Genomic DNA, 25,311 nt, shown 5'->3' on the forward strand with positions numbered 1-25,311 from the left:
TGAGCTACCATCATTGCTTGAAAATATTCCTAGGGCAGGCCAAAGATAGGCGCTTTTGATGGGAGTTTTTTTTATGTGTGTGTTCAATGCATTCACTGGCCCATAAGTCCTTAAAATGACGCTGCCAGTTAAGGGATTGCTGTTTCAGTCACAATAGGGGTCAGGTGCGTGCATGCTGACCAGTCATGTTCGAATTATGCAGCAAACGCCAATTTTAGGATTGAAATAACGAAAGCTTGGGCCCATAGAAATGCATGGGCGTCAGCTGGCACCTTTGGACGGGATCAAATTAAAACAAAAAATTGAATTAACTGCAGTCAAACTAACGGAAGTCTACTGTTTATGTGCATATACAATCACTATTGTAAAACTTCCAGCCTACAAGAACTTTTTTTTGTTCAACACTCGCAGAAGCTCAGCAGAAGGTAGAACGTCACAGCTGAAGACACAGCCAGAGCCGCAGTTTGTTGTGGACAGTGTCAAGCACTTGAGTGCTGAGCATACCAGCTACTTCTTGGATTGGTGCACCATGTTGAATATGGAAATGGAGCATGCCAAGCTTGATCTTCAAGATCGCTTCTGGGTGGAAGACGCCATGAAAAGGTGATGATTGCACTGCTTAGTTGTGCCTATTGTCCTTACATGTCCGAGTTGTAAAATGTATAAAAGTAGGTGCAACTGTGGGCTAAGCTTGATCATTGTTATGCTGCTGCACACAGTGCATGTCATTTCATTTCAGGGAAAATAAAGGCGTTTGCTTCAGCAACATGAAACTTGCCAGGAATCAGGAGATCCTTTCTGTCAATGAACAAGCCTTCCGGCACACCTTCCACAGAAGTGGTTCTTCTCCGTTGGGCAGCTTCACGAAGTGCTTTGGCCTTAATGTGGGTGATCGCATTGCTGTTAGCGAACAGGAGAGCTTGACCTGTGTTGCGGTGGCTACGGGTACTGTGACCACTGTGGCTAACGATGAGGTGGTGTTGGACTTGGACAAGTAAGTGCACAATGTCATTCATAACCGTCATATTGTCCTTGTAAATGTACTGCTCTGTTATTGTTGTTGCAAGTTTATAATTGTTGCGGTGAAAGAAAGAAGCTAGACTGTTGTTTCAGAACTAGAATTCCATATTTTTTGTTCATTGATAGCACATTGCTTTTCAAGATCTGAAAGTATTACAGAAAAGACATATGAAGAGCAGTGTTGCCATTTTCACATGGATTCTGCTGAACGAACACTGAAAACAGGGTATTATTCCATGAAATGCTTTGGGAATCTGCTAAGAGTAGAATCTAACAAGTAATAAGCTGAAATGTCAGTAGCAGATCTCTGGATGTTGTGCTAGTGCCAACTAATATGCTGCTTTTATTATGCCTCTTCATGCTGTTGCTTTGAAGCAGTCTATAATTCCATGCGCAAAAACACCCCTAGATGTAGACTAGAATGGAATGTTGAATGGTGTTTTTACATGGTATTAACCACTTCTCTATTTCCCTCTAGGAACATGCACACCTGTCAGGAGTGGCAGACAAAGACATTCCGCATCGACAAGGTGTTCTCATCAGCTTCGTTCACCATCAGCTATTCCAACTTGGCAAGGTTGATGAGTGCTGAGCCTGAGTCTGACAAGCTGAGGTCGCTGGTCATCGACCGATCCATGCCTGTGTACCGCAAAACATTGTCCAAGGAGATTGCCGTTGCGTGCCACGCTGTGCTCAAACCCCTTAACAATTTTCAGCGTCGAGCCATTCTCAAGTTTTTGATGAGCGAAGACTACGTCCTTTTCAAGGGCATGCCAGGAACAGGTGTTTGCTCTTAATTATTATACATTTCTAGTTTTTTCTCCTATCTGCAAGAAAGGATATAATTGATTATTTCAAATCGTTAACTCTAGCCATTTATTACAGGCTAAAATTTGCGCAGACATTTCACATGCTGTTCTCGAGAGCAGTTTGTCTGTCTTTATGACGACGTAAATAATTGAGCAATGTGGCTATGCCTTCATCATGACCAATCAATGTGCACATATTTGTCTGCACATTTCATGCTTCATTTGTGAGCCGAGTCCTGCCACTTAACTCTAAGGGGAGAGAATCTTACCTGCAAGAGCCATAATTTTTTTATCATCCAGGCCACTAGTGCTACAAGAGCGACAGAGATAAGACCAGTTAATCTAGCTGCCGAACGCTTTAGTGAATATGATGTGGCATATGCAGCTTTTGTCTTAGCAGGGTTGCTGATTTCGCTAGATGATAATTCATCTTAGTAAGTGAAGAGTGCGAAGACCGACAAAGACATAAACGGGATGAAAGTACCTTCATTCAAACGTACCACCGTTATCCATCAACACAACAGTGACCACACCCACATAGTCATAGAAGCTGTGCATATAGTGCAGGAACAAGTTGCATACATAGGTGTTTTGTAGGAAGGCAAGTACAAGCGGTAGACATTTCCGGTGATTCATGATCTTTTGGTATGTTCTTTAAGTTTTATTTATTATACAATTATCTTTTCATTCTTTGCTTCCTTCCCTGTCACTAGAGACGTTTCTATGATCGCAGTTTGTGAGTGGATTATATAAATTAGGCACATTTATTAACAAACTGTCAACTGGAAGTCAGCATGCATCTTTGTCTCATTTATGTTCTTGTCAGCTTTTGCAGTGTTCCCTCACAAAGATTCATTTTTACACTTGTCCGTTCATCAGCTGCTGCAAATTTAAGTCATCAAAACTTGCAGAAAATGTTTCGCTTTACAATAATCCTGTAATTGATGATTGTTCTGCTATCCGATTTTGTTATTTGTTTCAGGCAAAACCACTACCATTGCTGCCTTAGTTCAAGCCTTGGTGCTGCTCAAGAAGCGGGTACTGTTGACAAGCTATACACACAGTGGGGTGGACAGTGTATTGCTAAAGTTAAAGGTCCGTGGCGTGCCCTTTGTTAGACTCGGTGCTACCAGCAAGGTCCATCCAGATCTCAGAGAGTTCAGCGCAAGTAGTCTGACTGCTACCATCAGTACTACTCTGGGACTGCAGGAGTTTTACGAAAGCCAAGTAAGCTTCGTGTGCCAGCCATTAGAGCTGTGTTTACTGAGAATTTGGTTTTAGTTGAACCTTGTATCATAACAGCCTCATCCGACATGAAAATACTTTCATTATACTAGTACTGGGTGTTTCAGGTAACTTGTGCCAAGCCTTAGAAAGTGCATGTGTGCGTTGTGAGATTGCAAACAACTTAGTATTGTTCACTGTTCCCTTGAGCAACTCAAAGCAGTTTTATTATGAACTTAGGTAATTATTTAACAATTAAACAACCTTAAAAGTTTTACAGTAAACTCAAAACCTTCAATGGAGAAGTTGTGGAGCCTGTAAAGTCAAACGACTTCATTGTCTGCCAGGCCACGCTTCAAGTATGGTGAAGGACAATATGCTTCAAGAGCCCACAGCAGCGTGTCTTATGCCACCATAAATTCCAGAAAAAGCAGAAGTTACTATCTTGTGACCCGTGCTCACTGCTCTTGTACTTTTCTTGCCTGTTCTTTCTAATCCATAACAAAATTTCATCTGTAATTTCATCATCATTGGAAGATCACAATGCTGCTTTCAGGTGTCTGCCTACGTATGGCAAATGCACAACATCGAGCCTTTAGGATCTCGCAGAGGCCGGGTTGTCATTGAACATGCCCTACATGATCAAGTTTTTTGTTCTTGCTTGTCCTCATTATGTCCATCTTGGGCTGGGATTTTCTGTCAAGACATTATGCTATCACTGACTGCATCCGCTCCAAGGTTTATTACTTTTCTGTGAAATGCCACTTGCCAAGGGACCCTTCCCAAACTCGTCATCACAGCCACATGTTCGGGGTTGTCTGTGGTCGTCTCCTTGTGTGACTTCTTCTATGACAGCAGTGTGCCCTTTATGCTATCCAACCACTTTGCTCGTCACCGTACTGTTCTTCCACCATCCACTGTGCTCAATCTTTATGCTGGTGTCACTTCCACATGCATTTGTAGCCCAATGTTGCTCCCGCTTAGTGTGTTATGCTTTGAGCACCTTGGTCGCACTGACCCAGCACACATAATTTTTTGCGTGTTCGGAGACCTCACCTGCTTACGTCTCCTTTATAGACCCTGTGCCTGCATCTTCCTCAATGCATCCCTCCACCACGCCCATTGACCTTCCTCCAGAGCACCATGTCCAGCTGCTCTGCCTTCTTGATCAATTCAATTCATTAGATTCTCTCAGTACTTCATTGGCCTAAGCACCTGTCGCTGACTCACCCATTCTGGCAAATAATAAACTTCTCTCACATCTGTTACTTTTCTTTCCATGCAGCTAGTGGTCGCCTGCACTTGTCTGGGCTCGGGTCAAGGACCACTTAAGAGGCTGCGCTTCGATGCCTGCATTGTGGATGAGGCTTCTCAGGCCTTGCAGCCCGCCTGCCTGGGACCCCTTTTCCTGGCCCGTTCCTTTGTGCTTGTTGGCGACACTCAGCAATTGCCACCCGTGGTGCAAAGTGATGATGCAAGGTACATTCTCATTCAAACCTTTTCAGAGCATGTGCTACAGCGTTTTTCATTCTGGAGTAATAGTAGTGTGGTTGCCAGTCACGGAATCCAATCTAAAATTCTCAAACACATGCCGTATTTTCATTTCCAAGTGCAGCCTGCCAAGTAGTTTTTTTTTTTATAAGCCACGAGCGTGACATTACAAGTTATGGACAACATGTATCAGCTTAAGAGAGCAGGCAAAGAGGTTGGTTTTATTGCAATGTTTAGTATTTCGAATGCTTTCCAGCAGGTGCTTTCATGCCAAATGAACACTGAATGTTCCCAAGTTTATATGTGCTTGTTGTTCCACTGTGATCTCTTCAGGAAAAAAGGCATGGACGAGAGCTTGTTTGCAAGGCTCGAACGACCAGAAAACACAGTTGTGCTTCCCGTTCAGTACAGGATGAACAGGTAAATGTGATTCTGTGAAGCCGCAGCATCCAGATGCATTTTGTCCTGCCAGAAAAGCATTTATACCACTATTGCTTGTCCAGACAGCCATACTTCACAGTGTTCTTGATTAATGAAGCTGCATAGACAGTTCTTGTGTTTCCTAATTTCTCCATTCAGTTTACGTTCATTGTTTTCACCTTGACCCGAAGTGGTTGCTTAGTGGCTTTGGTACTGCACTGCTAAGCACGAGTTCGGGGGATCAAATCGCAGCCATGACGGCTGCGTTTTGATGAGGGCGAAATGCGAAAACACCTGTGTACTTAGATTTGGGTGCACGTTAAGGAACTCCAGGTGGTCCAAATTAATCCGTAGACTCCCGCTACAGCGTGCCTCATAATCATATTGTGGTTTGGCTTGCAAAACCCCCATAATTTAGTGTAAGTTAAGTTTTGTTTTCAGCTTACCTAAATTAAAGGGAACAATACCTAGTTGAGAGTGTTTGTGCTGGTGAAACAGTACAGGATGTTAAAGATAACCCGGCTCCATCAATTGTCTCTCACATTGTACACGTGCATTCCTTTCACAGTAGACCTGCTTATATCGTAAACATTCAATGGAAACAGTAGGAAAGGGAACATGTCTTATGCTTACTAATTACTTTAGGGGGGACACTGCGTGTGTAAGTGAACATACGAACCGCTTACTCAATTGTTGTGATAGTTACAGGGGATGTGTAAAGCAATAATTTAAGTCCAGATGCTGAATTTTAATATTGTAAAGAAGTTTTTCGAAAGGCTAATAATCTTCAAATCAAACGACTACCATTGGTCTCAAAAACTGTCATTCTAAAATGACAGCCAATTTTAGCATTCTTGTGCCTGATATAATATTAGGAAGGCCAACGTTATGCTACTGTGTGGTGACATTGTTTCCAGTTCAGGATTTTTTCTATTTTAGAAATTTACATAATTAGCACTGTTAAAATTGCACTTCCACCGTGCATTGAAATTTAAAATTTTTTCATTAAGATAAATGCAAAACCTACCTAAACATTTGAGTTCACAGTAGCACTCAGCATGAAATTTCATGCCAAGAAATGTACTACAAATAAGCATGCTTTGTCTAATACAACTACGATATTTTTTGATAACGCGAACATCTGTCAAAAAACGTAAAGCTAGAAAAATGGTTTCAAAAGTTTAGAAACTTGCTATTTTATTCTTAATGCATTCTTAGCCACTAAAGTTCCCCTGAAATATACGTGGAGTCTTCTTCAATTTCACTCTCTTCTGTTGCAATTGCTTCGAACTTGTTTCTTCCTGGCCACTTTAAAGCTGTTAAGGGAAGGGTAGAAATAAAACAAAAGAAGAGAGATAGAGAGAGAAAGAAAACAAGTGGACGAGCGTACTCGTGTTCGGCAACATCTCTGAAGGGACCGGAAGGGGTTCCAGATTAAGTCGTCTGGCTCTCACTCGTGGCAAGAACTGCCTGGTGCTTCTTTCCACGTGGATCTTTGGAATGAGATGGCATGAAAAAGTAGCCACTTCTCCACGCCTGGTGATGTGACCAAAAAAAAAAAGAGAAGAAGTGTCACTGCCTTCTTCACCTGTTGTGTGCGCCTGTTCATAGCGAGCATCAGCAGGCACGTGATGCTCATCCGCTGTAGTTGCGCAGTAGGCAACCCCGGTGAGTCTGTGAGCGCAGTACGGAATCAAGCCTGCTTTGCCCACGATTGTGGTGGGTAACACTTTCTGGAACAGGCGGCATGTTGAAAGAACGAGGAACAAGCTCTCTGACAATAACAGCCACACCGTGCCCCTCTATACATTCTTGCATTTGAAAACGGCAGCCACAGTGGATGATCTCACTTGCGCAGCAGCACAACCGTGTAAAAAAAAAAAACGCTAGTTTTTCATTACACTGATGCGGATAGTACAATTTTTTCGCACGTTCTTGAGTGGTCAAGGAACCTGAAGCTACCATAATCTAAAAGCACATTTTTCGGCCAAGAATCGTGATCATTTTCACCGTGTCCCCCCTTAAAACTGCAACATGCAGCTGTCATGTAACCTGAGTGGCTCACAGTTGGGCTGCTCGGGCCCACACCCAGTGGCATTCCGCACCTTGTTCTAAGTGTACTCTAGTCGAAAACGAAATGTGCGTGAATTGATCGCACCTTTGTCGCATACACTGACATGTATTAAAAGAAGAAAGCAACGTCTTAGTTTGGTTTGTTGCAGCTGCCTTTCATTTTTGCATGCCAGTATACATGAAATTCCTGATCTGTATTTCAGAGAGATCACCGCTGTGTGTAACAAGCTGACTTATGCTGGCCAACTGGAATGTGGATCCGATGATGTGGCAAACGCAAGCCTGTCACTGCCAAATCTTCCATCCACACTGGGTCATGTTCTGCCTCCAGACTGCTGGATGTTGAAGGCCACCTCTAAAGAACTAGAGACAGCAGTGTTGTTTGTGTGCACTGATGCACTGACATCAAGCCACGAGGACACCAGTGACAGAAAGGGCACAACTAGCGAGATTGAAGTCAACATTATCTTGCAGTTAGTTAGTGTTTTGATAAAGGTGAGCTTTTCATAAGGCCAATAAATCAGCTAGCGTAGGAATTCCCAAGCACATATAGAAACTTATAGGAACCCACCTTGGACTTCCAGAGAGTGCCATAAACTCCAACATTCTCATTACCTGATGTACAATATTTCAATATTAAGAGAAATGACCACACATGTGCTGCCTCATTTATTGTACAGACACATAGAAATAGCTTCGCAAGGTCTCATGTGTGATACGAGAATTTGCATGTTAAATTGTGTGTCGTACGTCATCTACCAGGAGTGAAAGAAGTCCCATGATATTTTGTGCCGGTGACACTGTACAGTGCTTTATTTTAGCTTTGCAGTAAAATAGCTCTGCACAGGTGAGGAACAAGGCACATTGAAGTTTCAAGAAAGAGGGAGGGGGAATTCACAGCATGTATCACTAAGAGGCGTGGGAGAGGGCAATACGCAAAGCTTTTGATTTATTTGAGGGCGTCCAGTTAGTACTGTAATTCTTATGAGCCGACTTCTGAAATCTAGATTCACACGCTCTGTGGAAGAAGTTCCTTTGTGTTGGTGTGTGTGTGACCTACAGAACTTTCATTACTTGGCTGGTCTTCTGTTGTAGCTAAAAGCTCTTCATCACTTGTGCTCTGTCACCATGTGGCTTTAGAGTAGCTTGACTTCCAAGTTGACAATGGTTCTACGCACTTGCTTGATGCTGGGCTTTCCAGTGATTGATACTCATCCGAAAGCTTCTAATAGTACTGCGACAAGTATGGGTGATTGGCTGAACACATGCATGGCAGCTGTTAGTATATAATGCACTTGACCATTCCTGTGTGTGTGCACAGCCCATGCATTCACTCTTTTCTCTTAGTGTTACAAACTGAAAATAGCTAAAGTATATTGCTCGCTGTCCACTTTTTGTCTCAATGCAACTTTTTTTTCTGGGTGGGTTACACTTTTGGATGTGCACAAATATAAATTTATTTGCCGTCATTGCCTCATGATAGGGTGGTCTGCCTCCTGAAGAAGTTGGTGTAATCGCCCCATTTCGAAACCAAGTGCAGCTGCTGAAGCAAGCAGTCTCTCGCACGGTGCAAGTGGACATCAGCACGGTAGACCAGTTTCAGGGCAAAGAGAAAAGTGTCGTCCTGCTTTCCTGTGTGAAGAAGTATACGGGTGATAGCAAGGTGTGTGTCTGTATGTGTGCTCTCTCAATTTAAGGATTGATGACATTAGTACAAGAAATCTTACCATATCTTTTTAATTCAAGTTCCCTAAAGTCCCGTACGAGCATTACTTAGGGGTGTCACAATAAATCAGTGATAGTTACAGTATAGACATTTAAACATAATCCTTCCTAAAATAAAAAGAACACAAGCAAAAAAACTGAAGAAAAACTGTCGGAGCACAACAAAGACACATCCTAAAAGTTCAAGATACCTATAGAATACAATAGAACAGCAGATTATTGATTGTACAGGGTGTCCCAACTATCATGCACCGTGATTTAAAAATATGTAAATGCCATATAGCTGGACAGAAATAACTTAATGTTATTTGCCATCGCTTGGATATACTCAGATGATATTTTGCATTCTGCCTAATTGCATAATTAGTCTTCATTAATTAATAAACTCAGATATTATAATTAAATGAAAAGTGCCCCTAGCAGCCGGTTGTGCGGCAATTTTGTGTATTTGCGGGCTTCTTTTACACACGGAAAAAAAATTTTATGTGGCACATGTTTAGCAACAGAAAGCTGTATTGGGAGTTCTTCATGTTGCTCTACGATTTTCTCATTGACATGTTTCATCTAATTACAGTATTTGAGAAGATAATTAAGACTAATTATGTAATTAGGCACACTGCAAAAAATCATCGGAGTATTTCCTAGTGACGGCAAGCATTACCTTGGTTCTGTCCAGCTACGTGGCATTTGCATATGTTTAAATCTTGATGCACGACAGTTGGTCCGCCCTATATGTGGCAGTATTAACACATTAAAATATGTGCACTAGTCTGTCTAGGCTGAACTGTTTGCATGCATGTGCACACCCTTGCCACATTGAGGTATGCATTTAGTATAAGTGCATTATAAACTTTTCATCACTTGGCTTGCTTCTGTCCAAATTAAAAGAATGTTTTATTGAGCATTTTTTTTTATAATGTCCGTCTGTTAGCACTTGTTTCTGTCAGTTTGAGGGATATGACAACAACAGAAGGGTGGACGGCTTGGCCGTCAATCGTTTTGACGACTGTGCATTATTTACCTGTTAATACTCGCGAAAAAGCAAGTTCCAAAGCACAGAAACTTTATTTTACTTTAAAAAAATGAGGTCCGTATATGTCTTACTATCCTTCTCAGCGATTTTCGTCAAGCAGGGCCTACATGTCTTCGCTGTCCAATTCTTTGTGGCTGCCCATAGTGTGTTCATAAGCAGCTTGGGCACATTGGAGCACTCTACAACTCAAAAATGCACATTTTGTGTGGTTCCAATGTGCTTGAAATCAGTGTCGGTTTGGAGTATCAAAGCTGACATTAGAAGATTATTTATATGCAATGACCATATGTTACCCTGTAAAAATGTTTTGTTTGCATTGACTTTGTCGTGTCTTTTTTCTGTCTGTCGCAGGAAACTGAAATCTTGAATGACCAGAGACGCCTTACTGTGGCTGTGAGTCGGGCACGACACAAGTTGATTATTGTTGGCAGCAGTTCAACATTGAGAAAATACAAGCCATTTGAGAAGTTGCTGAGCTTTCTGAGAGAAGACCAGTTTTTAAGGCTCCAAAGTGGAGATGAATCACGCTACAAAGAAAGTGTTCTGGAAAATTAATGACGCAAGGTTTATCTGGATGTTGCATGCCTGTATTTATGTGACACTAGTGAGATGTGAGTGCATTGTGTTGTGTACATAATTGTATATGGACGTTTTTTTTTTAAATATACATTTTATATACACCTGTCCATTATTCTTCAGTGTGTCCACGTCTTTCTCCACACTTTCTAAGCATGTGCAAACGTCTCTGAAGGTGTAACACTATTGTTTTATGTGGCATGTTCCTCCACAGCAGGACAAAACCTTTTTAGGTTTACATCCACACAAAAGCATCGTTTTGTGGGGCATATTATTCAAATTTTTGTAGCTGTCAATTCGCCAGTGCTTAAAACATTTATGCAGGCAATATTTCCTGCCTGTTTCGTTAAGTGAAAGGCAAATTAAATTGACCATTGCCTCATTTAGATAATGTATTGCAAATAAATAGAATAAAAGCACCCTGAATTAGTGATCCGTAGTTGTAGGCCGCAGGATCGCTGAAGAAAGTACCTTTACTGCTTAGAAGAATGACTAAGTGCACTTTGTGGTGCAGTCTTTGTACCAATGGTAATGTCGCAACAGCATCTATTGTAGTACCTAGCTAGGTTTCTAAGGAATGAATACTGCACCTTGCCTGATTTTAACGCTGGGAGCCCGGTACTTCCAAGTCACGAACGGCATGCAAAACGGTGTAATTTAGCTTAAGAGTGTAGACAGTGCTTCAACACACTCCAAAACAAAATTACACCCTTTGCGTCGTATCTTCCCACACAACGATATACGTCATCTGTCTAGTCCGCATTTCCTTTCTTTAACGCTGCGAGCCCGGTACTTCTCAGTAACGAACGGCATGCGCGTTATCAGCATGATATAGCATTGCAGACAGGAAAGTTGCGGGCGCGGCGTTTTCAAGAAAGGAAACGCAAGCGAGGCAGATGACGATTATCGTGTGGCAGATCAACCCAAAGCCCCTTTGTCTGAGAGCGCACTTAAGCAGGTGTTTTTATTATTATTTCTTTGATTCATGGAAGCAAAGAAAAAGTCCTCGCAATGTATTATTACAGCACTAAATTTGGGTTTGGTAAAACTGGTATGTGCTGGCGCAGCAAATGGCTGGCTCACACTAGTTTACCAGTGCCACGAGGTACCCATGATTGTTACATGTACGGGCAACAACAACGAAAGGACAACTTTACCTGAAAAAAGACGAGTGAAAGTCTCACGGTTGTTTGAGCGCATACATTCACATACGCGTCGCCGGTGCAAGACAATTGGAGTTTCGCTTTCGTTTTTACTCGGGCCTAGCTTTGGCACCGATCTTTGTTGGCTCGCTGATACGCTGACAGCAATAGGCAAGTCAAATAACATATTTTTTATTAAAGGTGTATTATAGCGGTACTACGCAAGTGTAAAGGGTTCTGCAGATTGTACCTTGTATTTTTGTTTTTATCGGGTGTGGCGAAGTCTCATCATCGACTGTTGCGCCGCGAAACTCGACTTTTTTGAGGCGCTGGGCGCATTGACATCATCAGCGCAATGGCGGCCTGATGTTGGGTGAGTGGCGTTTTATTCTCTTTCATCGAGTTCTTGCAGTGGTTCAGCATTCACTGGGTTCTGAAGTTGTTTACAGTTGAAATACGTATTACTGCCTGTTATGTTAGCTGTTGTCCGCATGTGATGAGATCATTAGCGGACGCCGGGGTGCGAGAAATGCGCCGCTGCTTGCAATGGCTTGGATGTTGTTGCTCGCCTCCAGACTACACCACGCCGCCCGACGTTTGTTTTCATAGCATGATGAGTGTTATTGCGTTCGCTGGAGGTTGCAGTGAACAATCGCGGATTTTCGTTTACCGCGTCTCATGCAACAGTACTTAGCTGGCCCCGTCTGGAGAAGGACGGTAACCACACGGGAACGATACATTTGGCGAATGAAACGAATAAGCTGTAGGCTGGGTCTTGGCCGCCTACCCGTGTTTACTCGTATCTCGTCTTCTAGGGTAGCGTTTGTTTTTGTTTGTGAATGTGTAAACAGCGACACTCCATTTGCTGTACTCGTCAAATGAATGCTATCAACTGGCCGTGTCGCATGTCGTGCTTCTTTTTCGACCGAAGAATTGCAGCAGCGTTGCACTCGGAGCGACATGAATTTGGTTTCGACGTTGTTTTGTTGCTTCATCTGAAAAAGCATCTTAATTTGGGGGCCTTTGGGCCCGTCTGTAGGGATAATACGTAATATCTGCGCGTCAACTCGCTTAGAATTAGAAATGTTTCCTTTTAACTCGTTAGTCCGTGTGCCCATGTAGCTTTCGGCGTACTACTACAGCACGATACTGAGTAATGCATTTTATGGCCCCTACCTTGGTCCTACTCAGGCCGCGAAAACTTTAGGTCCGACCCTGTCATGCCGTTCGCGGGATGAGAACACTCAGACGGCTAGCGAGGGAGTCGGCGACTCGCACTCTTGTCAGGACCGTAATAACAGGGTCCGCAGTCGTCGCCTTGGGGCCCTGCTAATCGGCGCCGCGTAGAGTCACTCAAAAAAATAATGATTCCCGTGGCTCTAGCACCGCTCGCCTCGGGGCATTCTCACATTCCGTGTCGGCGCGGTTTTTTTTTTCTCTTTTGCGCAACCAGTGGTTGCCTGCCACTGCCAAGGTCTCTCGTCCGTACCCCCCTGATGCGTGTTCCGAGAGCGAGCGACCCAGCGGGAGTTCGCGTTGGTCATAGCAAAGGGACAGCACCCGCTTCGCTTCACAATACGGTCAGGGGCATTCCTTGTCATTTTCCTTGGCGTTTTTTTTTATATCCACATTTCTTCTTAATTGTTTTTTTCTATCTCTCTCGCTCTGTCTCTCTTTCCTGTTTACCTTATTTATTTTCCTTGATGGTGTCGTACGCATCGTTCTCGGCACCGTTGGGGGTGGTGTCTATGGTTGAAGTGAAAGTTGCACGGAATAAGTACCGGGCATATGACGAAAGCGAAACACGAAACGCAAGTTCGGACGTTGTAGCCGCGTGCGCGCGTGTGTGTAATGGAACTCTCTCCCTTCGCATGTGTCATGCTCCGGTGCGCGTCAGTCTTGAAGAGACCTTCCTTTTCAGTTTCATTCAACGCGGGATAGGCCTGCCTGTTTGTGACATTGTTTCCATTGTATGTATATACGCCGCTTACGAAGCCATTCAACCATTTCGCGGCGTGTGTTAGTAACGGAACATTGGGCCCCTTTCTAAAACCCGAATGAAGCTGAAGGCGCTGGGAAGTTATCTTCTAAGCATGTCGGTCAGCCAGAAAAAAATAAAGAAAGAAAGAACTTGGTTTAGGTGAGAAAATTCTAAAAATTAAAACTGTAAAAGAGTTTTCACGAGAATTGCACAAGTTCTAGCCCGAGTATCTTGCGATTGAATGTTTGTACACCGCCAGAACTTTCAGCATCACTATCGGCCGCTTTGTTTAACGTAAATGTTCTCTCACACCATGCAGTAGCACTACGCACTCTTATAGTTCTGTTGTACCCTTTTATTTGTATATATATATATATATGTCATAGAAGGGAACAAAGACAACATAGGGGAGGTTACTTGTACTTGCTAATTGAGTTAAAGCAATTATAAATTAATGGAAATGAAAGTAGTTGAAGAAACAACTGACCGCAGGTTGGATACGAAACCACGTCTTCGCATTACGCGTGCGACGCTCTTGCCAGTTGAGCTACCGCGGCGCCGTTTTCCCATCCACTTTCTGGGGCACTCGTGTTCACTGCTAGAACTAACCCTGGGAGTGAGCGTCACCACTCACAAGTCTTGGCGGCGGATGTTCTTCTCGTTCATTACATTGCGAGGGTCCCGAATCCGGTAAGATTGGTGCCTTCAGGTAGCATGTGTGGGTTTATTGGCCTGTTGCCTTCACCCAAAAGGATCACTTACTCGTGACGCCTGCGGCAGAAATGATGTTCCGCATCAGTCGCCAAGGTTTGTGGGTGGTGGCGCTGGCTAACGTTCCCAGGGTTAGTTGTAATAGATAGAACATAAATGCCCCTGAAAGTGGATGGGAAAACGGCGCCGTGGTAGCTCACTTTGTTCGTATCCCACCTTCGGCCAGGGCCAGTTGTGTTTGCATCCGCTTTCATTTCCATTAATTTATCATTTCTTTAACTCAATTCACTTAATACAAGTAGATTCCTTATATATATATCGCAGTAATTAATTTAGACACGTTGGCACACCTCCTTAGTTAATTTTTAGTGATTATACGCAGAAGCAAATCTCCTCCGGATAATTCTTACGCTTTTATGCACGCTAGCGTGCGCCGACCGTTTCCGGTCACCGCAGTACTTTTGGATTCGTGTTCTTTTGGATTCGTGGTCTTCCTATTTTGTCCGTCGTGCCTTTACACCAAACTTTTAAAAAAAGATGTGCGTGTGGCAGATCGCACAATTCAAACCCTTGATCTAAATTACTCGATGAGGCGGACATTACTTTCACGGGAAATCAAAAATGAACAGACCACTAATTAACAAAAGGCCACTAAATAACACGTTAATTAATTACCTTATGCGCATATTGCAATTTACGAATCGTAGCCGGCGAGTTCGTAAGGCGTATGCACTTTGAACGCTTTGTGAGGGTGACACCAGTTTCGAAACATTAATTTTCAATGTGTGCTACGAAATATGTTTGCCTTCCGGTTACTTTCGTGCTCCAATGCATAAAAGAGCTTGTTCTATTTTTTTTTTTTTTAAATAAAGGATAAGCAGAGCACAGTGCATTTTCACAACAAGTTTGACGGCGCATATTCCGAAACTGGCGCCATGCTCAAAATTAGTTCCCAAGTCGATATCCACGCATATTCACTAGCCACAATCGCGCGCAAATTGCAATGTACCTGCCGCGGTGGCTTAGCGGCTGTGGTGCTGCACTGCTAAGCACGAGGTCGCGGGATCGAATCCCGGCCGCGGCGGCCGCATTTCGATAGGGACGAACACCCGTGCCCTGTGCATTTTTGGGGGACGTTAAATATCCTATGGCAGTCAAAATTAATTCGGAGTCCCCCACTACGGCGTGCCTCATAATCAAATCGCGGTTTTGGCACGTAAAACCACATTCATTTATTCATTCATGCATTCATTCATTCACACACACAAACGTTTTCTAGATAACGTCACATCTGTAGGGTCTCTTAATGCCGCAAGGCGACGGGGCGGTGCCAGCGATCTCGCACCTTTTCTCTTCTGCAGTCCTTCTACAAGTTTTCTTTCCTTTTTGAGAAATGTCTGAGCGAGTAAACAATCCGTCAAACCCCAGTTCCGGGGCCCCAGTGTCACTCGATCACCGTCGGCGATGCTATAGCGACGTGTATATATATACTGTCCAGAGCAGGCGCTCGCGTGTAAGCTGTGTGTACGCAGCTCTGTACCCGCAACCTGTGCTCATCAAGAATCGTGGTGCTAGCACACGCGCGCGAGCGCATAGCGAGAGCAGGGTCGAGGATAATGTGCCGATTCCATTCCACGCCCTATTCCTTTTCACGCCTCGTCACAGGTACGCCGACGTTATCGACACCGTGGTTATCGCCAGGATCGGCCGATCGTGAACGTTGGATGATAAGGAAATAGAAGCGAGCGAATGGAATCGTTGCCATCCTGAGCACGTTACATGAACAGTCTTTAAGCTTATATATATATATATATATATATATATATATATATATATATATATATATATATATATATATATATATAAAGAGAGAGAGAGTGACGCAGAATTATAGCACGGTCATAAAGCGCCGGACGAGCTGTAACACCGCGCATTCCATTGTTACAGGTAGAAAACGCCAGTTCGTCAGGTATATCGCACGTTGTATTCCCGAATTTCCTACATTATATATATATATTCCTACATTAAAATTTAATTCCGTGCATTTGCTCATTGCAGATCAAAACGCCAGCGTTAACAGGTCAAGATGGGCGCCGCTAAACACACTTCCGTGATAAACTGTGCACATTACAACTGGGATGTCATAAATGAAAGTGCGCCTTTGTCTGTGTCGCAGATATCGAAAAGGTGACGAAACAGGCTTGCGGGTACTGAAAGCATTAAATCGGCGTGCACTGTCATCACGTTCCTTTTTTATTATTTTTTTTCTCCTTTTTTTTTTAATTTTACGACCGTGCACCGCTGTGGCGCCCTCTCGCATAAAAAGAATTGGCGCTTTCGTGCTGGCTGGAAGTTGTGAACAGTGGCCTGCGAATCTTGCTGGAACTGGAACAAAAGTGGAACACCAAAATGGGGGAACGAACATCTCAGAATTCGTTCCAATCAGATTTGCCTAACGAACTCAACGGGTGCAATTCCGAAACTGCGATAGGCGCCTTTGAGTAATTAGTTTAAAAAGTTGATTAGCGAGATTTCGTTAGACGTAGTTGATTCTTCATTTCGAATGCTCGTGCATGTCCGCCTCGTCGCGTATTCTAGCTCAACAAATGAATTGCGCGACCTGAAACGAGACTTTCAGAAATTCTATTAGCACTAAAATAAAACTGCCATCTACATATTTTTCTTTCTTTTTTTATCAGACGCTCGAATATATAACGCCTGTGCTGGGCACAGATAATGACCGAGGCTCGAACCGTAATGATAGGTGCACGATTGTCGCGGTTATCACCAGGATCAGCCGATCACAAATTCTCAACGAGCGATGCGGACAACATAGAATCGAATGGAGGGCAAGTGAACCGTGCATTGCGGCTGGGAGTTGCGCTGTACATGTACTCGGGTGACCATGTTTTTGTTTCGTCTACGGCTGCGCTCAGTTTAGCAGGTTGCCTCGGCCATCGCACTTCTCTCTATTTACTTTATTTATAGCGCAGCGCTTAAGCGCTAGTGCCTGCGTCGGCGTCGTATCTCGTAACCGAGTGAACGAGCACAGCGGAGGATGAACGCTGAGCGCAGCGGTCGTTGAAATACGGCGATACCGAAGACAGCGCGAGGAGGAAGGTATGGCGAAAGCGTGAGAAGAAAGGCGTATAGTGCCGCGCAAGATGGGGCCCTGCGGCGACGATGGCTACGAGATGGCGTCAGCGTAGTGCGCGTCGTCTGTATGGACGCAAAGCGCTGCATGAGCGGAGGTCTGTCTGCGGCGGCGGCTGCTGTGATTCGCGCCCACGCGTCACCCACGCGCTGCCTCTCCCGATCTCCCGATTGGCGAGACTGTCACTCCAGACTTCGCTCCGTTTGCAGCGTGCCGCAGGAGGTAGATTTTCCGCGCCCGCCACTATATCGCGAAATGAAAACACGTATAGAATTGCGCTCAAATTTAGCATTAGCGATTATCATAATGGTCGGGGAAATTTGTCTCTGTCTATGTTAGATCGAGAGCGAGGGAATTTGCAGTCTTTCTGTCTCTATCGGTTTGCCGAGGATCTTCTCTGGCGTGTGCAGCGTAGATGAAGGCGAAGGCGGGAAGGGATGTTGCATTACGTGGTGACGATGTTATGCACATTGAAACCAGTGTCGAACATTTACGCGGGTGATTAAAACCGCGCGGCTAGCAAACTTCTATCCCGTTAAGCGTGTCCGTGACTTAATTATGGCCACTAGAACTTTAGTCTCACTGCATTTCTCTTTCTTTTTCACTTTTTCACAATCACGAAAAGCGTGCTGCTGCAAAATGTGGATGGGAAATTTTAAATTCTTCTGCTAGTTTTGTCGAGTCCACAGAATGCGGGACTTCGCTTGAGAACTCTTTACAGGAGCCTCAGATACGAGAACGTCTATTCCATATCTGGCACGCTTGGAAAGCACTCGTCGAGACAAATGAAAATCTATGCTGGATCTAAAACGTCGCGAAAAAGAGTTACAGAAGTGAATCCGCTACGTGATGACGTGCCCGCCACGGGTAACTTATTATTGCTATGGCGTTGCGCTGTTGATTTTCGATGTCGCGTGTTGGAGTCTGGCCGCGGCGGCGGCCGCATTTCCATGGGGGGCGAAGTGCAATTACGCACGCGCACTTAGATTTAGGTGCACGTTGGAGAAACTGGGGTGGTGAATGTTGATCCGGAGACTGGGGCGTACTTCATAATAAAGTCGTGGTTTTGTAACGTAAAGTTCCAGAATTCACTTCAACACGATGACGTACCGAGAGCCAGCACGTACATATTAAAACAGCTTACACGCATATGTGATATATCATTCAAACTGTATCTTAAGATGCTTGCGGGCCATCTTGAATATCATTATTTTCATCAGTGCTTCTGCTTTAAATGTTTTGGCGTGCGCAATACGGGATAGGCGATATTCCGTAAGCAGGCTTTCCGACCAAATTATTTTGCCCTAACCAAGATGGCTACATTCCAGCTAAGTAGCACTGTTGAACCTGAGGCGCGCGTTTTCAAAGCTTGGGCGGTGCGAGGGAGAGAAAGCCGCCCGCGTGTTGACACCTTAATTTCGACTCCGACCTGAAGTCTGCCGTCGTGGTTAGTTCAAACTGTACGTGGAGACGCATACTTGCGGAATTTCGCGTAGCCTCGCATTGTGTACAAAGAGCCTGGCACAGGTTATTAAGCGCTAGCGCGCCGATTCGCGCTTCATTTACGCTCGCTACGCAACTTCCATATCGGAATCATTAAGGCGAAACCCGGTTATGACGAATTTTCGGATATGAGGAAGTTACTCAGCAGCTCAGTGAAGAGTGCATAAAACTTATAATTTAAATCGAACGAAAGCATCTTCTTACTCCCCGCTTTTGGTTTTAACGCTGCTTCGTTTCTTTTGTGTAGTGGATATTCTGGCACAACAGGAATAGCTGATGTTAAGTTATGTGGTTTCTGATAAGACCAACAAATTTTCACTGCACGGCGGCCGCATTTCGATGGCGGCGAAATGCGACAACACCCGTGAACTTAGATTTAGGTGCACGTTAAAGAACCCCAGGTGGTCGAAATTTCCGGAGTCCTATACTACGGCGTGCCTCTTAATCAGAAAGTGGTTTTGGCACGTAAATCCCCCGCTCCCGCCCCCCCCCCCCCCCGAAAAAAAAAGAATTCCCCTTCGAGTTCGTGTTGGAAGGGATTCTGCGGTATTTTTGGATGTAACGTTCAAGCAATACAAACAAAAAAAAGCATTTCTCACTTCGTCGCTGTTATGTTTGATTGACTTTGTTGAGTGATCAGTTATTATTAATCATCTTTACTAGCTGCGTGTTCACTTTAGCAAACACTTATATTCTTCGCGCACTCTGGACGTTGTTGTTTTTCGGAGGCTATGTTCCGATGGACGTTTTATTGACCACAGAGCGTCCTCCTCGAATGCGTCGTCTTCGCTCTTTGCGCACTTCTCTCTCGAGACACTCGCGATCGACATCGCGAGTCTCGTGAAACGCGCGCTTCGCGTGCCGATCCCCCTCTACGATACGAGTCTCGTCGACGTATTTGCGCGACCCCGCCTTGTATTGTTGCTTCACTGCGCACGACATCGATTCCCCTCTCCCTTCCCTCCCCCTTTCGCCTACGCCTTGTGGACGCGAGTTACGGCCCCTGCCTGCATTGTTGGCATCATTGAAACAAAAGAAACACCGCGCGCCGCGTGTACATGTCACGCATCTCTGCTCCACGCTTTGTTTTTCTCGTGTGCTTTCCCGTTCGGGAAATAGACGCTCGAAGAGCGCCGCGACCTTGGGGCCGCAATTTCTCCGCTTCACAAGTTGGCGAGTGCTCGAATCGTGAGACGACACGACTCGGCTTCACTGGAAAAGAAAGAAAGAGAAAAAGAACTTTGGGCAGAAACCATTGACAGTCATTGTCAGTGTAAGCTAATAGTCCGACCGAACGAACGAGCGAACGTTTTCCTTGCCAAACGCTGCGTTACCGCACCTAAACCTTCAGACGCATCAAAGCTCGCATGTGATATCACGTGCACATCAAAAAGTCGCCGTTCGGCGGCGAACACGCCCCCCCCCCCCCCTCACTCGGTGGTGCGAGGGCATGAACCCTTATTTGCACCGGCGCCTTATATGGCAAGTCCGACCGCCAACCCCCAGGAAACGAGCAAAAGTGGGAAGTCATTCCTCTTAAAAAGAAACAAAAATCTTGGACGTAGTGTCTTTAGGTTTTGCTGCAGGTAATGTTTCCCGTGGGAACGCACTCGTGTTGTGCTATATCATAGCCTCCGAGATCACACCCTGCTATCCTCTGAGATCATCCCGCGCGCGGGGTGTGATCTCGGAGGCCATGGCTCTATATAATTAGTGTCCGCGGGAGCCGCAAGGGTTCGCAGTTTCCAATTGTAGTTTCCAGCATGGTGGCAACTGCCATCACCCCGTTTCAAAGGGGACGCTCCTACCTTCCATCCATCCATCCAGCATGAAAATTGAGGCGGTAGTACACATGCACGCGGATTTGTCTTAGCATTGTCCTTCTGCCTTCGGAGGGATTTGCGACTTCGCAAATTAACAATTTTTTCGACGAGATTCCGCGTTGCATGTGCAACAGTTCGCAAATGGTTGTGCATGCCGAAGCCCAGAAATGCGGTACACGAGGCTCGCGAGACGTATTAGATGTAGCGCCCTCTCTTAAAATGGACGTTCGTTCGACGTTTCGTGACTGAAAGAGTACGTCAGATACACCGAATCGCTCTCTCGCTCGAAAAAAAAAAGGGGGGGGGGGAGCGGGGAGGCATTCTTCACTGAGGATAGATTTTATATTTGAAGACGAACCATTCGGGAACGCCTTCAGTGAGCCCGAGCAATGTGGTATAATATGACGCTGTAGGTTCCTGAGCAGTTCGATTATTTCAGTGGGTCCTCGTTGAGACCACATTCAGTAGGGGCTCGTTCGGTGCGACCTCACACTCCAGTGAGACCTTGTCCCTGCCTTTCCAACTCGGGCAACAAGAATAGATTTGGCAATTTCCTGTTAGGTGATTCGATAAGAGGGTCTGAAAGAAAATGTCGGGGAAGGCGCATACGTGTCTTGACGCATACATTTTGCAAACGCGGATACGTTTAATGCTGGTCCATCGTGGATTGGTACTGACGCATAAGTTTTACAAACGCGGTGTAGGTTTAATGCTGGTCCATCATGGCCTGGTAATAAATATCGGAGGCCGCTGTGAGTCGCGACAGATTCCCGGGCTGTGTACAGAGCGAAAACAATATTGCGTGACGTGCGACGAGGTGAAGCCATGCGGAATGGCCGCGCGAAATGCGTGTACGCGAAGAGCGGCGATAAGGGCACCCAACGGGAGGGTTATGCAAATTAGGCAATGTCCTGTTTGACTTCTGCTCCGATTCACTTTTAGAAGTGGGGAGGTAAGGACGCGCTTAAGTTTTTCTTTTATTATTATTATTATTATTATTATTATTATTATTATTATTATTAGTCGCCTGAATATGTCTGTATATCTATATAGGGTGGGCTGGCTTGACGTGGATGTATAATTTGACATCACTGGCAGTGATCTACTTTCTTCATTTTTCTGCAGTGGACTTTAATGTAGGCTGACGATGAGCTAACGATTTCTGCGGAAATACGCGAGGTAAAAAAAAAAAAAAAGGCAAGCTTCGTGAAACGGAAATAGTGTCATCCACCCGAGATCAGCATAGCGCATATAGCTACAAAGCCTAGCCAACGGTTTTCTCAGAAACATCCTTCGCCATTGCGGATTTCTGCAAAGCTTGTTCGCCGTATTCGCTTTCTCTGCGCTTCCAATTGTCGATTAAAAGTGGCCGATAATCGTCGACAAAATAACGTAATAAGATTTTAAAGAAACATTTAGGTGAACAGAGAAAGATCAGAATAACGAACTTGAGTGGCGTTGCCACTACCCCGTCTCAAAGCAGCAGCTTGGAGCATCATCATCACGTCCCTCTTATCGGTATTCCGGCGTAAAATGTAATACGTTTACGGAGGCAGGCTGTAAAACTGGCCACCGACTTCCCACACGTCCGTGCCTTGTTTCATCCGTTCGGCGCGTCTCGCACGTAGTCGCGATGTTAAAACCTTTTACTGCTTCCGCGAGAGTGTTCGAGCATGGTCGCGCCTGTGTGGGGACCGGTAGCTCCCGTTATATTGCGCTTGTAAATTACCTAATGCGCAGCAGCTAGGTGCTCGAGTCTCGCGTAGTTTCCAACGTTATAGCACGCCGAGCCTTCGATCACGTCGCTGATTTCTAACTGTTCTTGCGTAGTAACGTATGTTATCCAGGCCCGGTAACCATGCATGCCGGAGGGTGAGGGCGGGTCCTGACAATCTCCGAAATTATTCCTGCGGTGATGCCTGCTGCTCATCACAACTCACATAGGTTTACAAGTAATTGTATTTGTATGTGCATGCCAATATATGTGATATGTATGATTATACTATACCACATGTTAGCGATGTGCCTGATTCACACGCGAAACTAAGTGACACAACAGACCACTGTGGGAGGACCTCTTGCTAGGCGCATGGCCACAGAGTTGGCAGACGATAGAGACAATGGGTGCTCTTTCACCTTTCTTAGGCGACACGGGCCTGGACTCACGCTTGTGATAACAGTTATGCAATGTGTCTTTCACCTCGTTCCTCCCATTATCATTGTGACCCCATTGTAACCCTTTTTCTTCCCTTCTTCCCCTTCCGTTACGTAGAGTAGCAGGACAGATGCTCCTTTTTCCGGCCGACCTCTCTACTTTTTCCAATCATTAAACTACTTCTCTCTTAAGTGAATAGAAATCTTTCAAGCTGACCACCGTTGCCCCCCCCCCCCCTGCAACCGCAAAACCCCTCCCGAAAATTATTCCTGGGTGCTGCCCTGGCGTTTATTATATGCGGCTTTGGCGGAACTGCACCTGGCGGCTGTCGTGTTCTGGAATAGGACGTCCCGACTGAAGAATATACATTTCGAAAGTCGCCGAATCGTCGGGTCAGCCGTGACAGGCAGGCGTAGAAAGCATCGCAAAATGTTGACGCTCTGCACAAGTGCCCTTCATATTCTTTTTTTTTTTTGTGTGTGTGTTTGTTCATGTGGAGTGCCGACTGCCGCGGGTTTCTGGCTTTTTATGAGTGTATTTCGAGGTTGAAGACGACGAACGAGGCAGGAGCATAAAGAACGCCGCTTACTGACGATCCAAATTTATTGCATTCGTGCACAAGTTCATGTCAGGTAACGCCAACAGCAACATACATACATACATACATACATACATACATACATACATACATACATACATACATACATACATACATACATACATACATACATACATACATACATACATACATACATACATACATACATACATACACGTATCCGATGTACGTACTTAGTGCTTGCGCAATTATACGATAAAATTCATTTGTTAGTACATGGTCTGCGTCACCTCTATTCGTCCTTGCCTCAAATTATGCTGGCAGAACCGGTCGATGTGCATAGCACCGAGAAGCCCAGGCTCATTCTGTTAACGCATGCAGAAGCTGCGTTGCACAGGCTGTCGGACATATCGAACCACCTCCCTCTCCTCATGATTGCGATACCGTTCTAGGTATACGTATGCATGGCTTGTACTTGGCGCGTGGCTTCCGCCTTTCCATATGAGGCTCTTGGAAAGATGCGCGCTCGCCGCGGTCTGCAGGCAGCTTGCGTCATTCGCCGTTCTGCGGAAGAGATAAAAAAAAGGCTGAGAGGCGCCTCCTTCATTTAGCACCGTTTAAAAAAAAAATGGCGGGGGAGGGAAATGAACTGCCTGCTCCGCCTCGCATCTTATCCTCTGGCAGTCTCTGCTTCCAGCGTCGCGTGACTGACCTTTCGCGCTGCATGCATGCGTTGCCCAATCGTTGCCCCTCCCCCCCAATCGCGCGAGCGCGCGCTTTTAGTCGCGCGAAACTGTCGTTGTCAGCACCTGTGAAAGAGGCTCAGGAAGTAAGTGGAAAGAGTGTGTGTGTGTTTGTGGAGTAGGGGGCGGGGAGGGGGGGGTCGAGCGTTATCTGCGCGAATGGACCGCGCGGCGGCGTTCCCGAACTTGATAGCCCCTTGTGAAACCGTTCGAAAAGGGCGCGCTGCGGTCTTGCAGTGGGAGCCCTCACGACAGTGCGCTTTGGAGCAGCTCCAAGGTGTCCCGGGCCTCTCTAAGCCGCACGTTGAAATAAAGCCCCGTAACGTTTCTATCGCGAAATTTGCATTTTCCTTGTTCCTCCTTGTCAATTTATTCGTTATATTGCGCGCCCAGTTGCGCAATATAACGTACGTTCTTCCACGTGACAAATATATATTACGCACTATACCACTCTACAATTAAGGCACAAACTTTCACGCGGGCTTGATTCCACACATGCTTTGAGCACGTGCAAAAGTTTGCGCCTTGTGATAGTGGTGTAGTGCGTAAGATCTCTTTATCGCGTGGAAAAAAACGTACGTGAGGCAAACAGGAGGACGCTGCATTAATGTACGATTGAGATAATGTGGTGCTTCGGTAAAGAATGCAACTCCGACTAGTCTATAGGCTTGCACTGCCGATCTGTGTGGCTGCATACCGCCTTTTGCGAGCACCGAGATGCTATTTCGGCGTAAATATAAAAAAAAATTGTAGGGTTTTACGTGCCAAAACCACCTTCTGATTATGAGGCACGCCGTAGTGGAGGACTCCGGAAATTTCGACCACCTGGGGTTCTTTAGCGTGCACCTAAATCTAAGTACACGGGTGTTTTCGCATTTCGCCCCCATCGAAATGCGGCCGCCGTGGCCGGGATTCGATCCCGCGACCTCGTGCTCAGCAGCGCGTAAATATCAAGGCTCCCCGGGAACTGACGGAAGCCTATCATATGGAGCAAAGAAAAAAAAAAAAGCCGTGTTAGCCGGACGTCACTTAGTTTGCATGACAAGGAATTTTACCTCTCTGCAGCACATATTTTACTATAGCTTTGACTGATTTAGAAGACGCTGCGGCCACTCCTGTCACGTGTACATGTTTGCTTGTTTCCGTTTGAGTGAACGATTCGATAAACC

At 45.3% G+C, this 25,311-nt stretch overlaps 2 protein-coding genes and 1 long non-coding RNA gene across 5 annotated transcripts in view; 2 read left to right on the forward strand and 1 right to left on the reverse strand.

Moving 5' to 3' along the window:
• Dna2 (DNA replication helicase/nuclease 2) overlaps positions 1 to 10,481 on the forward strand; it is a 26,484-nt gene extending 16,003 nt beyond the window's left edge. Inside the window, exons 9-17 of the mRNA XM_075684947.1 lie at positions 412 to 603; positions 740 to 994; positions 1,499 to 1,803; positions 2,812 to 3,056; positions 4,339 to 4,532; positions 4,878 to 4,964; positions 7,241 to 7,532; positions 8,521 to 8,700; positions 10,147 to 10,481. Coding sequence (XP_075541062.1) covers positions 412 to 603; positions 740 to 994; positions 1,499 to 1,803; positions 2,812 to 3,056; positions 4,339 to 4,532; positions 4,878 to 4,964; positions 7,241 to 7,532; positions 8,521 to 8,700; positions 10,147 to 10,350 — 1,954 coding nt within the window. The 3' untranslated portion in view covers positions 10,351 to 10,481. The remainder of the gene's footprint in view (positions 1 to 411; positions 604 to 739; positions 995 to 1,498; positions 1,804 to 2,811; positions 3,057 to 4,338; positions 4,533 to 4,877; positions 4,965 to 7,240; positions 7,533 to 8,520; positions 8,701 to 10,146) is intronic.
• Positions 6,145 to 12,804, reverse strand: LOC142575532 (uncharacterized). Of its 2 annotated transcripts, none has more exons than XR_012826660.1 (3): positions 12,690 to 12,804; positions 6,355 to 6,500; positions 6,145 to 6,280 (listed from the first exon to the last, which is right to left on the reverse strand). It is a non-coding gene; the product is annotated as an uncharacterized LOC142575532 (long non-coding RNA). The 2 variants fall into 2 exon arrangements; XR_012826659.1 differs by lacking the exon at positions 12,690 to 12,804 and adding an exon at positions 10,962 to 11,433.
• Positions 11,823 to 25,311, forward strand: part of Pisd (phosphatidylserine decarboxylase) — a 51,138-nt gene continuing 37,649 nt past the window's right edge. Inside the window, exon 1 of one of the 2 annotated variants that reach the window (XM_075684949.1) lies at positions 11,823 to 11,886. The gene's annotated coding sequence lies outside the window, so the exon portion shown is untranslated. Of the gene's footprint in view, positions 11,887 to 12,974; positions 13,094 to 25,311 lie in introns of those variants that run through there. The other variant, XM_075684953.1, reaches the window with a different exon arrangement.

This window comes from Dermacentor variabilis, chromosome 3 (genome assembly GCF_050947875.1).
Source record: "Dermacentor variabilis isolate Ectoservices chromosome 3, ASM5094787v1, whole genome shotgun sequence".
NCBI lineage: Eukaryota > Metazoa > Arthropoda > Arachnida > Ixodida > Ixodidae > Dermacentor > Dermacentor variabilis.